General features: G+C 56.5%; 1 protein-coding gene across 1 annotated transcript in view; it reads right to left on the bottom strand.

Moving 5' to 3' along the window:
* ALK (anaplastic lymphoma receptor tyrosine kinase) overlaps positions 1-16,604 on the bottom strand; it is a 579,333-nt gene that overhangs the window by 17,997 nt on the left and 544,732 nt on the right. Inside the window, 11 exon segments of the mRNA XM_006767430.2 lie at positions 1,465-1,594; positions 3,083-3,147; positions 3,255-3,345; positions 4,034-4,220; positions 5,766-5,870; positions 6,793-6,945; positions 7,392-7,490; positions 8,684-8,866; positions 11,207-11,351; positions 11,953-12,084; positions 16,059-16,209. Of these exon segments, the coding sequence (XP_006767493.1) occupies positions 1,465-1,594; positions 3,083-3,147; positions 3,255-3,345; positions 4,034-4,220; positions 5,766-5,870; positions 6,793-6,945; positions 7,392-7,490; positions 8,684-8,866; positions 11,207-11,351; positions 11,953-12,084; positions 16,059-16,209 (1,441 nt within the window).

The raw sequence follows: 16,604 nt of genomic DNA, 5'->3' as shown, positions 1-16,604 counted from the left end.
GCCCAGTGGGGAAACCAGAGCCATGCCTCTTCCCGAAGCACATGCCACACGTGCCCCGATGGACCTCTGCCAGCTCCGCTGAGAAGCTCGGCACAGGGCTGGGGGCTCCGCGTGGGTGGGTGGTGCTGGAAAAGCCATAGAGGTTGGTGCTCAGACCCTGGCAGAGATGCCCGGATGGCCCACAGGGTTGGCCCTGAGTGAACCCAACCTCTCCTTGACAGTCCATAGCCTCCCAAAGGGGAGCATTGGGGTACAGAGCACAGTGGGTTGGGACAAGCAGTGAATCGGGAGTCATAGTCCTGAGTTCTGGTCCCAGCTCTCCCACATCCTGTGAGGCCCTCTCTGAGCCACAGTTTTCTCAGCTGTGAAAGGTGCTATTTACTTCACAGAGTGGTTCTGAGAAACGTGAAAGCTATGAGGAGGAGGAGGATAACGTAATGAGGACCATTATGAAATGGGCTTGTCTTTCTTTCTGCCCACAGCCTCCTGCCAGGTGTGCTCTGGTGCACACTTTCCAAGGAGTTCGATGGGATTCTTAAATGTCAAGGTGGGTCCCCCAGGGCCTCCAGGAACAGTGTGGAGGCTCCACAGGGTAAGCTATTCTAAGCGAGCTTGACTGGAGGTGGGGGTTGGAGCAGGTGTGCCCTTCCAAGGTTCCTGCCGCCACTTGGAGGCCCTGAGAGCAGAATGTTCAGTCCTGGGCTTTCTGTAGCAGGTGTCTGTCTGTATTCTGTTTTCCAGGGGGTGGGGAGGGTGCAATTCTTCCCTATAGTCCGTACTGACCAGTGGCACCTCTGAGAAGCCAGGTCCTCGCTCAGGGTCTGATCTGCTCCAATTCCTGGTGCCGGGGGCCTCCCAAAGACCCTGGCAGTGACAACAGTGGGTAGCTGGATTCTGGGCCCACCCAGCGAGCTGAGTTTTATAGTTTAGGACCATGTCTGAGATGTCCCAGTCCACCCCTTGGACTTTACCTTGCAGACACGGAGGTTAGATTGGGTAGTCTGCCCTAAGCCCCAAGGCTGTGTAATGGCCAACCTGGGCCGGGGTGTGGCTTTCCTGGACCCACCTGGGTCTCTAGCCCTTTTACTATAACACACACAGCACCTTCCTAGATATTTCAGTACTTGGTTTTGATAGGAAAACTATAAGGCCAGGACGTTGCTGTTTGTGAAATGACAGTGGGGTTCAGGGTGAATGGATACAGCTGGTTGGGTGAGTGACCTGTTCGGCACGACTGTCCCTCTCTGTGCCTGTCCACAGTCAGCGGGTCATTCGAATGGACCCAGACTGGAGAATCCATTGCACAGGCCTTGCATGAGCTCCCAGGGCCATTGTCCACGTTTGTTCATTCTCTTCTGGCCATTCCCCCATATCCAAGCCCAGGGGCTGACTCCCGGGGCCCCCCGAGGAGTTGCTTCCCAGCTGCCCTGCTCCGTTCCTGGCACGAGAACTGGGGTGACTCACCGGGCGGGGGCGGGTCTCCCGGAGGAAGGACTTGAGGTCTCCTCCCGCCATGAGCTCCAGTAGGATGAAGCGGGGCAGGGCCTGCAGACTCACGCCGATGCAGCGCACGATGTTCTGGTGATTGAATTTGCTGCAGAGCAGAGGGGGGTAAGCAAATGTAACTGAGCTGAGTCTGAAAAACCAGTGGGGAAAGCAGGATACAGTTATGTTGTCAGCGGCCACGCTATGTAAATGCACTCTGTCGATGATGCTGGAAGCAGGGCCCGTGCTGAGCCTAAGCTGAGACTGCCTCGCCCCTGAGCAGGTGAAGAGCCAGAGGGCAGGCCTGGCCGGGCTCAGGCTGCAGGAGAGCCTTTGGTGGGAGGTGGGAGGCGGGAGGCCCTGCCCAGACACTTGGGTGAGGAAGTGGGCGGGAGATGGGGGAGTGTCCAGTGTCTTTCTGAGACGGAAGCACGGGCTGCTCGCTAAGGTTCACGTCTGAGTCCTTTGAGGCCGGCCTCAGGCAGAAGCGCAGGGACTCCTTCCACAGGGACAGGGTGAGACCTGCCAGGTGACGGCGTGTGAGAGAGGGGCATATGGCTCCCATTGTGGATTCCTCCTGGAGGCCCTGGGATTTGGGTTTTCTTCCCACTCATGGGGCAATGGGCCAGGCACTCTGCATGGGAACCCACACACAGAGGTGAAATACAATGGCGGGTAGTTATTGCCTAGTAGTGAGATTGAATGACTTGGGTCTTTTTCATATAATCTTATACTTTCCAAAGTTTTATTCAATAATCATGTGTTACATGTATAACTGAAAAGTAAGTAATTTTAACCGTTTGGCTGCTGACATATTTTTTCGGACATATGCCAAAACTGCGGCGCTAATTACGCGTGTATGGGAAAAAATGTAAAACACTTTTTATACAATAAACTCACTTGTATTGCTTTGCAACAACAAAAATTAAAAAATACCAATTGTTTACATAAATTTGTTTTAATTAGAAGAGTGCGATAGCGCTCCTTAGCAGTCAAACGGTTAAAGCAAGTACAGAGCCTGCTGTCTGTCCTCCTGTGCCTCCAGATGCCACAGGCTCATCACACACACTGCTGGGGCCTCCTTCCCTCGGCCACTTCCACCGAGGGGCAGGCCCAGGCTGCCCCAACCTTCAGGATGTCTGAGGCTCTGCAGGGCAACGGGAGGCCATGAGCTGCCAGATCTCACGGTCAAACCCCTGAGTCCTCCTTAACGTGATCTGCTGTCAGAGCCCTGGCACTGGGATTCCCAGTTAGGGGCCTCGGGCCATGAGTTGCAGGCTGCTGCGTGCACCGGGGGTGGGGGGTCGGGAGCAGGCTTCCACCAGGTGAGGGGCACACATGAGAGCTGGGGCTGGTGGAAGAAGCAGGGAAAAGAATGAATGGATGTTAGCTGAAGGCAGAGAAGTACCAACTGGATTATTTGGTCAGAGAGATTTTTCCCGGTGACAACCAATGGGGGGCTGTTCCATTCTGGGAGGCCATGCTGAGAACTGGGGAGTCTGCTGTTGGAGAGGGAGGGGTGTGTGGAGGGGGTTCCCTCTGGGACATGTGTCAGAAGCACGTGCATGTGGGCGGAGGGGTGTCTCTGTGACGCTACCTGATAATCAGGGCTTCCATGAGGAAATCCAGCTCGTCCTGCTCGGAACACACCTCAGGCAGCGTCTGGGTACAGAGGGGAGAAGGCCTTTAGCCGCAGGAGGGCTGTCAGCAAAGACTGTGGCCAACAGGGACCGCTGGCCAAGCTCCGGCCCGCGAGGGACCCCGCTTACCTTTACTGCCACTTGCAGGGGGCTCGGGTCGTTGGGCGTTCCAGACACCTGACCTTCATACACCTCCCCAAACGCACCATGGCCCAGACCCCTGTGCAAAGGAGAAGGCCAGGTGAGGTGTAGGCGGGCAGGCCGAGAGGAAGTTCGGGCAGCGGGGCACACACACACTCAAGGTCACACCTCACCCTGGCTTTGCTACTCAGCCCTGGGCCTCCATTGCTTTGTCTGAGAACTGCCAGGAGATGTGACAGCCTGGGAGACATGGCAGTGGGGGACAGTCCTTCAGTGAAGACTTGAGTCTGACATTTGCAAGGACACAGAGGTGACTGAGACCTGGCCCTCGCCCTGAGGGTTTGCACTCTGGGGGAGGGAGGGAGGGACAAATGGCTGACAGACACTTCTGTGTGGTGCTCAGTGAGTGACATGCACAGGGTGTCTGGGAGCTCAGAGGAGGCCACCCGGCTCCATCAGGGGAGGAAGGGGCCAGGAAGGCTCAGGGAGGGCACTTGTGTGGGTTTTGAGTGTCCTGGTCCCTCCCATGTAGTCTTCCTCTCATTGTACAAACCCCCTGAATATACTGGGTGTTGAGTGATTTAATGCCCCCCAAATGGCCCTGAACATTAAACCTTCTCCCTCTGGGAGGGCTAGGGGTGCCCTAGGAGTTTCGATTAAAAGTAACTTTCACTTCCGTTGGCCTCCGGTGGCTAGAGGAACCTGTGTTGGGTGGCAGCCAACCCCTAGAACACCCCCTTTCCCTGAAGGATGGCCGGGTCACTCACCGAATGAGGGTGATGTTTTTCCGTGGCACCTCCTTCAGGTCACTGATGGACGAGGTCTTGCCGGCAAAGCAGTAGTTGGGGTTGTAGTCGGTCATGATGGTTGAGGTGCGGAGCTTGCTCAGCTTGTACTCGGGGCTCTGCAGTTCCATCTGCATGGCTTGCAGCTCCTGGTGCTTCCGGCGGTACACTGCAGACAGATGGAAGTGGCCTGGACCAGGCAGCCCAGTACTGGAAGCCCATCACTGGCCACCTCCTCCAGGAAGCCTTCATGGACCGCCATCTCCTCCTCTGTGATCTAAACCTTTCCATCACACTTAGTAATACTAACATGTGAAAGTGTACTTTTAATCGACATTATTTAAGGTTAAAGTAAATCTTAGTATCATGTAAATAAAAGATTTTGCTGTATCATACAGGGGCAGAGAGACATTAGTTTGGGTCCCCTGAGAAGCAGAACCAAGACAGGATTAAACATGCAGAGTTTCACAGGGCAAATGGCTGAGAGGAAATGGGGAGGGGCCCGGGAAGGCTGGGGAACCACCAGGTTGTGCTGAAAGTCTCCCGCGTGCAGGAGAGTGAGGGAGGTTGAGTCACAGCCCTCGATGGCCATGCAGTGTAAAGACGTTCCAGCAAAGCAATGGGGACGTTCTGGAGCCACAGTGGCCCTCAGAGGAGCGTGTCCCTCAGGAAGAGGCCGCCTCAGTGTCTCGCTGTGCCCAGTCTCCGGGTGGTGCAAACATGGTATGGATTTGAGAGCAGCTGGGCTCACTGTCACTGAGCTTCTGGGAGTGGAACTGCCAGAGCGAACAGGTCTCTAAACTGGCATCTATGCTGGTGCCTGAGGACCCGAGTTCTAATTTCACCTTTGCTACTTACAAGCCCACTGACTAGGTCATGTGACTTCTTTGGACCCCAATCTCCTGCGTAAGCAGGCAAAGTAACCCCTGCCCTGTCCCACACCTCACCGTCTAGGGTTGTCTTAATGAAACAAACTCACCAATATTAAATGGTTTTGAAAAATTCTAAAGAGCTCTACCATGCAAAGGCATTATCTCTGTTATACACAGCAAGAACGTTCTGTAGGCTAACTCCAGGGGAGGGAGCCCGCAACTGTGCCCCTCAGGTGGAGTGCCTCTAAGCCCAGCTCTGCCCCTACGGCCTGTGAGTGAGCCAGCTCTCAGCTCCCTGCGCCATGAACTGTGCAGCTGTGATCACGGGGGGACTTGGGATTCAGAGCTGAGCCTTTCCCTTGCCGTCTTCCTGTCCCTGCCCTCCTGTCCTGGGCATTTCCAGCGGGAGGAGCCTTGCAGGGCCATGCGGAGCCCTCTGCGACCTGCCCATCAGCTCACCTGGCTCCAGGCCTAACAGGAAACTCACACACCAACTCTGCATTCTCCGCCTGTGGCAGGAAGGGGGCTGGAGGCGGTGCAGGGGTGTGAGCCACTAGGGACGGTGCCTGCTGGGATGGGAGCTGGAGGTGAAGTCTGGGGTTGAGGGTGGGTCTGTGCTTGAGCTGGGGGCCCACCTGCAGAGTCCCCCACCCGCCTCCCTGAGAGCAGCCAGGAGTTGGGCTGAGGTTCAGAACCAGGGCTCCTAGGGAACCACAGCTGTGCGGGGCCTGGGCTGCCTGGTCACAACCCAGAGCATCATTCGGGGGCTGTGCAGAGCCGAGACGCTGCTCTGTCCTGCCTCCCCTGCCTCCCCTAGGCAGCCAGGGCTGTGGCACACTCACCGATCATGATGCCGGAGAACGCCAGGACGAGGGCGGCCACGAGGGCAGAGGTCACGACGGAGAGGATGAGTGAGAGTGGCAGGCGGGGCTCGGGGGTGGGCGACACTGGAAGACAGTCCCCAGGAGACACCGGTGACCACGCTGATGCCCCTGTGAGCGGCCCCGTCAGAAATGCCCACCCGGCCAGGACCACAGCCGCCCGCTCCTCTCAGCCCTGGAGACAGGCCCACCTTCCTTTTCAGAGGACCAGGGGCCGGAGGCAGGTTCGCCCGGCTTCACAGCCGTCAGCAGCGGCTTTGGGGTGGAGGGAACATGTAACGAGTCTAATGGACATTAATCCGAGATACGGACTGTCCGATGGCGGGGTGAGGCTACAAGGTGAGCCGGCAGTGGTCACAGGAGCGTTCCAGGCCTTGGATGGCAGTGACCTCAGGATGACCCAACAACAGGGTGCACCCTCAGAATCACCTCCTGTGGCCGAGAGCGCCGCCCAGAGCCCAGGAGGGGATGTCCCAGCGCCACACCGGCACAGACCACACCGAGGTCCTGCCTGGCCCCGACACTGCATCTCAAAAGAGACGTGACAACTGGAACAGCTGCAGACATGGGACACAGGAGGAGAGGAGACGACGGTGTCCTGTGCAAAGGGGCTGAACCAGGGTCATCCAATCTGGAGGAGCCTTGCAGGGGACACACTGGAAAGGCTGGGGAGACCGAGGGGCAGGCGCTGCAGAGTGGGTCTGGCCCCGGAGGAAGGGCGAGCCTTGGAGCGCAGGTCCCTGTTCTAGTGGAGACGGCTGGATGTGGGGGTTCACGCCCTGGGTTAGGGGTGGCACTAGGTGACTCAGACTCCTTCGTGAGCCACGACCCATCCTTCACTCTCAGGTCTCTGCCTAGTTGTCAGAGCACTCACGCTGGGGCAGACCAAGGAGGGGGGTCAGGAAGTTAACGAAACTGGGTCCCACGTGTCCCTGAACCATGGAGACCAGCTGTGGCTCACTCTCTGGGCCCTAGCCCAGCCCCTTACCAACGCAGGAGACCCCATCCTCAGCCAGCACGGTGCCGTGGTCGCAGAAGCAGATGACCTGGTGGCTCTCGGGGTCCAGGTGGCACTCGTCGCCCTCGCAGTGGCTGCAGTTGAGGTAGTGCTTAATATTCACCTCCCCGTGGCCTTCCATCACTGTGGGCAAGGAGGGCGGCTAGCTGGGCGGACCTGTGCCGCCTGCGCCCTTCCCAGCCCAGTGTGGCTCTCGGTCCCTGTCCCTAGGGCACTGCCCCTGGAGCGCTGCTCTGTGTGGGATGGGCCCGGCACCTCTGGCGAGGGGGGCGCAGAGGCTGTTTGGATGTATTTATGTAGGCCGGGGTGGGGAGTCCACACACCTGCTCCTCAAGTGGCTGGGCCGGGGACAGCCCTAACGCTGTTGCCTTTTCTGGGACTGGCCTGCCTGGTCATCAGGCTTCCGCCTCTGTGCCCACATGAGACCACACTCCCGACTCCAGGACACTTGGTGGGATGAGACCCATAGTCACGCCTTTGTATCCTGGGCTCCTGCCAGCAGCCCGGGGATCAGCTGGGTGGGAGAACTGGCCTAAGGAAGTTGGTTCTGCACCTGGTAGAGGGGGTACCTTTTAAAGCCGGGGTGTACAGGATGCCCAGGGGACTGATGAAGGACACCCCATCCTCTCCGTCCATCTCAGGGTCATTGTCTGAGGCTGCGTTGCCGCCTGGGGCAAACCAGAGAAGTTTAACGCAGAGAGGTGGGTGCCCAATCTCAACACATATGCGTGTAAGCGGGTCATGCAGGGGGTCCAGGCTGGGGGGTGGTCTGGAGGGAGGGTGGTGGGAGGGAAGGGAGGTTCAGGCACAGGGCTGCTCTGGGCTCAGTAGATGCTGGGTGTGGGCCACCTTCCCCTCCAGGTCCAGGCCCGCTCCCACTGGGCGTCCCCACTCCATGGGGCCACAGGAAGTACTGCACGTGAACAAGAGCCGGCCAAGGTCTAGTCTCCCAGGCTGGGTCAGCCCCAGGGCTCCTCCGGGACTGGCCAGGCAGTGGCACTGAGAAGTTGCTCTCCAGTCCCCTGGGGTCAGGGTAGGGACGTGGGGGAAGGGCCCCTGTGCCTGTAGGCTCCTGTCCCTCCATTCAGCTGGGGCTGGCTTTTCTCTGGGCTCCCCCCCGCGGGCTCTCCCACCCAGCCATGGCTTAGAAAAGAGAGCATCTGGTTAAGGCAAACATCAAAGCAAAACACAGACAGAACATCGAGGTGTGTGCATGCATCGCGTCCTAATCTGTGGGGACGGAGGAGGCACCATTTCCCAGCCTCTCAGCTTCAGAAGGCGCTTCTGCTCTGAGCTAGCCCACAGGAGAGCCGGGCCAGTGGCCAGCTGCTGGCCTAAGGGCTGGGCTGGGCCGCCGTTGCCCCCAGGAGGAGCGCCCATCAGCATGGAGAGTGGGCCGTTCTGGAGCTGGTGGGCTGGGGCAGGAAAGGGAAAGTGAGGCGTCCTTGAGGCCAGAAGCCACAGCCAGGCCCCTAGGGAGCTGGCTTGCAAAGACAGGGGCCAGGCCATCCAAAGGGAGGCATAGGGTTCAGAAGTCTGGCCTCTGAGGTTCTCAAGCCAGCACATCACTAGGGTGGCTCTGAGAACAGACTGGGAAGCCAAAGCCCCGTTGTCATCGGCTTTGGGGGTCATCAAGAACCACACGGGATCTTGATGCGGTCGCTATGGAAGCCCTGAGGCAGGATGCTGGCTCGCAAGCCAACACCCTGCCTCTGGCTGGTGCCCGGGCTGGGGCAGGCGTGCACGGTCACATCACAGTCCACACGTGGGCGGCCAGGGGAGGGCAGGCGGGGGCTGGGAGAGGTGAGGGGCCTAGGGCTAAGAGGGAGGGGGTGACACCTTGAACACAAATCATCTTTACCTATATATCCTCCGCCTCCTCCACCGGAGGAGCACCCCCCTCCACCCCCTCCGAAACCCCCTCTGGTCTCCCACCCCCACTTCTTCATGGCCTGGGGGCAGGACTGTCCTCCGGTGGCACCCTCCAGCAAAGATTTTCCAGACCAGAGCAAGGAAGTGTTATCATTCCAGCCACCTCCACCACCTGCGGGAAGACAGAGAACCCGTGAGGCTGGCCAAGGCCTCAGTCCTGGAGAGACCTGCTTGGGCCACAGCTGGACGTCCTGATGGGTGCATGCCTGGTGCCTCTGCTTCCTGCAGGCCTTGGGCTCGAAGCCCTGAGAGTGCTCGGCTGGGGAAGGGGCAGGCGGGGGCCGGCAGCAGGACACTCGGCGTGTTCCTGGGCCCTCTCTCCGTGAGCAACAGCGCGAAGTGCTGGGCCTTCGTGTCATTGGCTGCTTCCCATGTCGGTAAGAACCAGGACCCACCTCCCTGGGCAGCCGGCTATCAAAACCCTGCCAAGGTGGCCGCAGAGCTCCTTGCCGGAGCCTGGACCAGGCACGGATAACCCAGTGGGCTGTGCTGTTGACTGGACCAGAGCTTCCCCATCCTGAGCCTTAACCTGGGATAACAAGACGGCCTCAGCGGGTTGATGTCTGGATCGAAGGAGGCAGTGAGTGTGAAACGCTTCATGAAGCACCACGTGTAGGGCTCACCGGGCGTTGGAGGCAGAGCACACGCGTGCAGAGGCCTCCCACTCTGAGCTCAGTGCCTGCCTGCTTCTGAGGAGTTGCTCCAAGGTCAGGGGCAGAGCAGGCAGGGGTAGGGGAGTGACCATGCCTGGGCTGCGGTGAGCGCTTGTGGAGGAAGTGCTGTTTGCAGAGCGGAGGCAGGGTGCCCTCTGTCTTGAGGCCAAGGCTGACCGCACTGAGGCTCCCGCTGGCTCCTGAGAGTCCAGGGCCTTTCCCCCAATATTGGCTCATGTGACAGTTCCACAGGCAGCCTACTCCCAAAGCGCCCAGAGCCCTCTCTGCTCCGGCAGATGATGGGTGGTGGGACCTGGGGAGACAGCAGTGCCAGGCCTGCTGGGTCTGTAAGGGTTAGCTGGCCTGGGAGGTCCTTTTGGACCCAGAGGGGGCAGCAGAGGGAGGCTGTGTGTGTGTGTGTGTGTGTGTTTGGGGGCTGGGGGATTGGGCAGGGGAGCTGTGGATAGAGATGGCTATTATGCTACAAAGAGGGAGACAGGTTTCAGACAATGAGACCCAGGTCAGGAACAAGCTTGGGTCTAGATTAGAATGAGTTCACACAGAGGCATTCAAAGCCCCCAGGCTAGTCATGGGGACCTTCTGTCACCTCTGGAAGCTACAGGTGCTTAGGTTTCCAGTGGCCTCTTCTCCAGCCAGACGGGGTGCTGATGTCAGCTGGTGGAGGGAAGGCCCTGCTCCGTGAGGGACCTGGGCGAGTTCTGGCAGCTGGCCACGCAGAGCGAGCCCTGAGCACAGTGAATACATTAGGACACATGGGCCTGGTTCCATGCCTGCCACCTCCGCTGCCTCCACCCGCCTACCCTGCGCCATACGCAGTCCCCAGCTGAGGTGGTGTCTGACACCTCACTCTATCTTGCAGCTTTTGAGTAAATATGTGGAAAAGAAAATCATGCACATAAAAATACATCAACAACTTTTTTAAAAAAAACGGATTGAGTATGAAACTGTGGCCTTGTTGAGAAAAAAAAAATCCACTAACTTTCTATGAGCTCGCTGACTCTTATAAAATGGGAATAATATCTTTCTGGAAAACCCTAGGATATATTTTGAAAAGCACATGTATAATAGCTACGGAAGTGCTTTGTAACTTATTAAACCTGCACAGGTGTCCCGGGCGCTGTAAAGAGTGCTGGGGGCAACTCCTTACTGTGCACCCGATAACTATTTCTGCTTTCTTCTAGCCCTAGCCATCTCTTGAATGAAGAGAAAGTTTGAATATTTGCTTGAATTAACCTCGAGTTTTAAATGCCTCCCCGAACCCTCCTTCACTCCGATTGTGGAGAAAATACAAAAAGGAATTGCATTTTCTCTTTAGAGATGGCTGATTTCTAAGAATGAGAGAATCAACATTGCCTTCAGTGCCTGTCCTGTTTGTGTGGCTGCTCTCACAACTAGCACAGAGCCCAGCCATGAAGATTCCAGTGAGAGCTTTCCCAGAGAGGAGCTGTGTGACCTGGCAGCCCAGGCCGGCGAGGTAGGAACCACGGGGGTCTGGAGGGTTGGACTCCGCCCCAGATTCCTTGCCTCTGCTCACCTCCAGTTGCCTTTGGTAAAACCCAGGGAGGGCTGGGCTGGTGGTCTGAATGCTGGTGCCCATCTCATTTTCTCAGTGACAGCGAGATGGTCCCTGGGGCCTAAAGATGCCACCTGCCCTTTCTCCCTGGAGTCTGGTACCCAGTTCAGAGCTCCCAGCCTCTCAGGTATCAGTGACTAAGATGCCACAGCTGTGTGATGGCCCTGGGAGAACATTCTGGGCGAGGCGGGCTTGACTGCTTTACCTGCGGCTCCGGAGTAGCCGTTGAGCCCTAGAACTGAGGAGTTGTTCTCCAGCCTCTCGGGGTGGAACGTGTCCGTCTTGGCCCCGTAGGCCCTGCCACCTCCGCCAGCCGCAATGATCAGGGGCACTGGCACGCCGTCCTTCATCTGGCCGGAGAGACAGTGAGAGGTTGACAAATGGGGCTGGGCTTCCCTCTGAGAGCCAGAGCCCTGGTTTAACGTGTCAGAGTGTGCTGGGCAGCGGCTGATACCTCGGTGGGCTGAGGGCTCTGAACTCAGGTTACAGCAACCCAGGGGCTCAAGCTCAGATGCTGCTCATGTAGCCCCTCTCCCAGAGCTCAGAGGAGCCGCAGAGGCGGGTGCTGGTGGCAGGAGGTCTCTCTGCTCTCTCTCTCCTGTCACTCCCCGGGGTCTCTGGCTCTGAACCCCACAACCTCCGAGCAAGCACTCAGCATCCCTGTCCCTGTGGGGGGGCCTGGCAGGGAACGTCCACCTTAGGACAGAGGAGGGAACGGTGGGCCCTCTGGAGCGCGGAGGCAGGCATGGCCGAGGCCTGCGGTGAATCGGGCTGGTCAGCAGCGAGAGGAGGGCCTGCCTTTCTTGGACAGACGGGGAGCCCCTGTCCCGATGCCTCAGTTTCCTCATCCTGAAATGGCACTAAGTGGCATTTGGTTCCTGGGGCTGTCGTGAGGCCACCCCATGACATGCAGAAGTCACTGCCCCTGGCAGCTGGCACAGCCCACCTCACCTTAAATACGTAGGTGGCTCCGCCCCCTCCTCCGCCCCCTCCTGCCCACTCGTGCACGCTTCTGTTCACGCGGATTTCTTCCTCTATCACGTTGTTCTCTCCAATGCAGACTTTCTGGATTAATCGGTTTGTCTGCAGAAACAAAAAGCAGCTCAGGTTTGTGTCCAAGTTTCTCTACTTCCCAGCAGACAGATCTTCTATGTTTACAGATAGGGCCTGCCCTAGCCGGTTTGGCTCAGTGGATAGAGCACCAGCCTGTGGACTGAAGGGTCCTGGGTTTGATTCTGGTCAAGGGCACATGCCTGGTTGCAGTCTCAATGCCCAGTAGAGGGTGTGCATGGGGCAGCTGATCAATGATTCTCTCTCATCATTGATGTTTCTATCTCTTTCTCCCTCTCCCTTTCTCTCTGAAATCAATAAAAATATATTTTAAAAAAAGATAAGGTCTGTCTCTCAAATAGCTTAGAGTTGAGTTGAAGTGACCAAAAATATACCCAGATAACTGTCACTCTGGGCAGTATTAGAGAAGGATCATGAGGATAGCTTAGCTAGAAAATGCATGGGAAGTGGGGGAGGGAGAGGGAGCCTTTGTTGCTGACTGGTGATCAAGGAGGACTGCCTGCAGGAGGTGGCACTTATTGAACCTTGAAGGATAGGGAGATTTTTAAAAGACATTAAAGTACATTATGTGAGTTTCAGGTATACAACATAGTGATTGACATTTATTCATCTTAGGAAGTGATTACTATGTTAAGTCTAGTAACCATCCGTCAGCATACACAGTTACTATGACATTATTGACTGTATCCCCTATGTTGTATACTACATCTGATAGACATTTAAACACAGAGAATGAGAGAAAGTTAGGGCATCCCAGGGGGAGAGAGCAGCACGAACCCGGAAGGTGAGTGGGGTATTTGGGGAAGGAGTCTTTTTGGCTCCGAAAAGTCCATCTCAGGACAGAGAGATGGTTCAGCATGGGCAGAAGTGTCCTCTGGACTGCAGAGCAGGTGACAGAGGTCCTAAGTGGTGAGATGGAGGGAGTGTGAGGGGGGTGGGTGGAGGGAACGAAACTGGAAGTCAGATCATGCAGGGGCCTCAGGACGATCCCAGAAGGAACTGGGCAGTGGGGAGGAAGTTGCAGGTCTGATGCCTCGTGGAAAGAAAAAAAAACAGTGGGAGGCCAGATTCAGATTTATTCCCAGCTCATCCTTGTGGAAGTCGCTTCTCCATACTGGGCAGCTCACGTCACATTTCCTGCCTCCAGAGCTCCCCTGGCAGAGCCCTAACCAGAGCTCTTGTGTCTGCCACCGAGGAGGCTGTGGGCCCTGGGGTCTGTCGGACACCCCTGACCAACTGTGGGCAGGCCTCCGTCTGACCCCCGCGTGCAAGGGGGACATTTGGAAACGTCTGGATGCATCTTTGATTGTCATTACTGGGGATCCTACTGGCATCTGGTGGGGAGAGGCCAGGAATGCTGCTAGCCGCCCACAGTGCACGGGACAGCCCCCACCTCAAAGAATTATCTGCTCCAAATGTCACTAGTGCTGATGTAAAGAGCCCTGCATCATGCCCCCAGATGAGTCCAGGAAGGGAGTGGAGAAGGGGGGCTGAGGGATGTACATCCCTGCGGGGGGTTCCAGCACCGGGGCCCACTCCGGGCTCCGTGCGGCCAAGCGCATGGGAAGAGCAACTACACAGATGTGAGCGGAACCAGCAAAACCGGCAACTCCCGCAGCTTAATTCTTAGAGTCCACTTCATCTTCTAGAGCAGCGGTTCTCAACCTGTGGGTCGCGACCACTTGGAGGGTTGAACTATGTTCAATTTGTAACAATGAAAATACATCCTGCATATCAGATATTTACATTACGATTCACAACAGTAGCAAAGTTACAGTTATGAAGTAGCAAAGAAAATAATTTTATGGTTGGGGGTCACCACAACACGAGGAGCTGTATTAATGGGTTGCAGCATTAAGAAAGTTGAGAACCACTGTTCTAGAGGATCCCCTCTAGACACCATTTTGGAGAACTAGAGGTTGAGGTAGTGCCTGTAAGAGGTCTTTCTTTCTCCTTCTCCCAGTGACTCCGGGAGGGTTGGAGGATGGAGCACAGGGAAGACCAGTTCCTTTCCCCAGGCCCATGCTGCACCCGCCTGGCCAGCAGAGGGGGCTGCCCTCTGTCCCTGGCTAAGAACGGAGCTCTCCCTGCACATGCACCAACTTTGAGAGGAGTTGGTTGATTAATGAAATGATAAAGTGCAGCAACCAGAGGAACAAGTAGATTACAATTGAATTAAAAAAAAAGAGGACGCAGGCCTGTGAAAAGACATAACTGATTACAATCCAATCAAGTAAAAGTCCCTTGCAAAAGTCAATGCAATCTTTCTGCTTAGATGAAAGAATTACATTAGCACTCGATAAATTCCTGTGAAGATTACGGCAGCCTGCAGTTTAATGACTTAATATATTATATCAGGTTGGAAAGTCCTGATTATTGTTGCTGAGTAAAAGTTGGAGTCTAGACAGTCCTCATTCACAAGATTGTACCTGCGAAGCTTACGCCTGCTGTTTTGTTTTAACCCATAACGTGGTGGTGGTGGTGGGGGGGGTGCGCGGTGCGGGGAGGCTATGCTTTGCTCCCAGCCCAGTGCCAGCTCTTAGAAGCCCTGAGCTTATTTTGTGGAATTGAATTGCTTTCTCAGTAGCCCTTGTCCCTACATCTGTCCTCTGAGGCTACTCCCTGCCCCAGGTGGAAGCTGTGCTGCAAGTGAGGGTGGGGCCTGGCCCCAAGGGGACACACCCTGCAGGGGGCTGAGTTCCTGTGAGGACAGCCAGCACTGCCAGGGCCTGGCACAGCCAGAGGCAAGCCACTAGGTGCTGGGCGTTGGCATGGCGGCTGCTTCATTAGTCTGCACTTTTTCATGCTCCTGGTCATGTCAGACCTCTACCAGGTTTTTTTTTTTTTTTTTTTTCTTTAGAGAAGTGGAAGGGAGGGGGAGAGGCACAGAGAGAGAAACATTGATGTGAGGGAGACACAACCATTGGTTGCCTCCAGTGTGCACCCTGACCAGGGCCCGAGATGGAGCCTGCAACCCAGGTACGTGCCCTTGAATGGAATCAGACCCGAGAATCTTCAGTCTGTGGGCCAAGGCTCCAACCACTGAGCCAAACCAGCTGGGGCTCCACCAGCTTTCTCAGCTCCTGCTGCTGGAGTTCTCCTGTGTGACTGCTAGACACCTAGTGGGGTCAGAAATGAGAAGGACAGGCTGTGTCTGGGGCTGTAGAGAATGGTGGTCTGGCTTGTCACGTGATGGGCTGTAAGTGGAAAAGAACAAAAGGCCATAAAAACCGAGGCCTAAGCAAGGGTGGGCACAGCAACAACAGGAGCCCAAGCCCTACTCTGTCCTGTGTCCTGAATGACTTTGAAGTCCCTTCACCGCTGTGGTCTCCATTTTCTCATCTGTGAAATGGGGCGAGTGGATTACCTGTTCTTCCAGCTCTCATCTGTGCGTTACATTTTTAAAAAGCTTTAATCACACAGATGATAAATACTATATGAACGCATTCTTTTTGTAGCCATACCGGGCATTGCTGATAAAGCACCCTCAACTCCAGTCCCCGCCCCAGAAACAACCAGTTACGTGTATATTTCAGACCTTGTTCTCTGTACTTACGGACATACTAGTATATGTGCCTAAGAGCTGAACAAGAAATGTTTAAGCTGGCATCTTTCGGTTTGCAATAATATGGCCACAGACAGCGATGCCCTAGCAAGAAAGTTTAGGAAGTGGCTTCAACTCGTACTTCTGCTGAAAGGAACAACCATTTGCCCGCTCACATGGGATGCAGTCCTTTAGTTTTGTGCAACCTGCGCCCCAGCCTTGGTCCCTGTGGGAATGTGAAACCCCACGAGGCACACCCCCAGCTTTCCCAGGACCCAAACGACCTAGAAAAGGAGGGGCACTTGCAGGCAGGACAAGGGGAGGGTCCTGCCATCTTTGATCCTGAGCCCCCAGAAGGAGTGTGAGGGGCGCCGGGTGCCCTCCGAGGGCCCCCCTGGGCCCAGGTCGCACATGGAGGAGAAAACCCTGCTCTGGCACTTACGCTGGGGCAGGCGTCCTCCCCCTGCTGCCCGACCAGGATGTACAGCGTGTCGTCCTTCTCCAGGTTGAAGATGCCCAGCACAGACACGCCGTGGGACCGCATCATGGTGTTCCTCCCGCCTTTCCCGCCGGCAGCTCCGTAGCCCGAGATGCTGCAATGGACAAAGGACATGGGCTTCTGCCATGGGGTGAAGCCTGACTCCCTCCTGCCCACCCGGCACCCCCAGTGGGCCAAGCGCACCCCCACGTTGGTCCTCCTGGTTCTCCCTGCAGCAGCCATGAGGTGAGCAAGGAAGGTCCCCCTTCCCCCCAGTCGGGAGAGGGCAGGAGAGAGGGATAGTGAGGTGCCTCATCGGCAGAGCTTGGAAGGTGAAGGACTAGTAAAGGTTGCAAGAAAGAATGAGAGGGGAAAGGAGGGGGCGGGAGGAGAGAGAGGACAGGGAGGGTTTGTGTTAACACGGGGTGCTGGGGGTAGGGCGTTCTGAGTACCTGGGATTCCCCCATCATGGATTTACCTCCCTGTCCAAAATCAAAGGCCTTGCGTGAC

This window comes from Myotis davidii, unplaced genomic scaffold, assembly GCF_000327345.1.
Source record: "Myotis davidii unplaced genomic scaffold, ASM32734v1 scaffold238, whole genome shotgun sequence".
In the NCBI taxonomy this organism is placed as follows: Eukaryota; Metazoa; Chordata; class Mammalia; order Chiroptera; family Vespertilionidae; genus Myotis; species Myotis davidii.
Note: the sequence above shows the minus strand (reverse complement) of the source record. Positions and strands in the feature narration are given on the sequence as shown.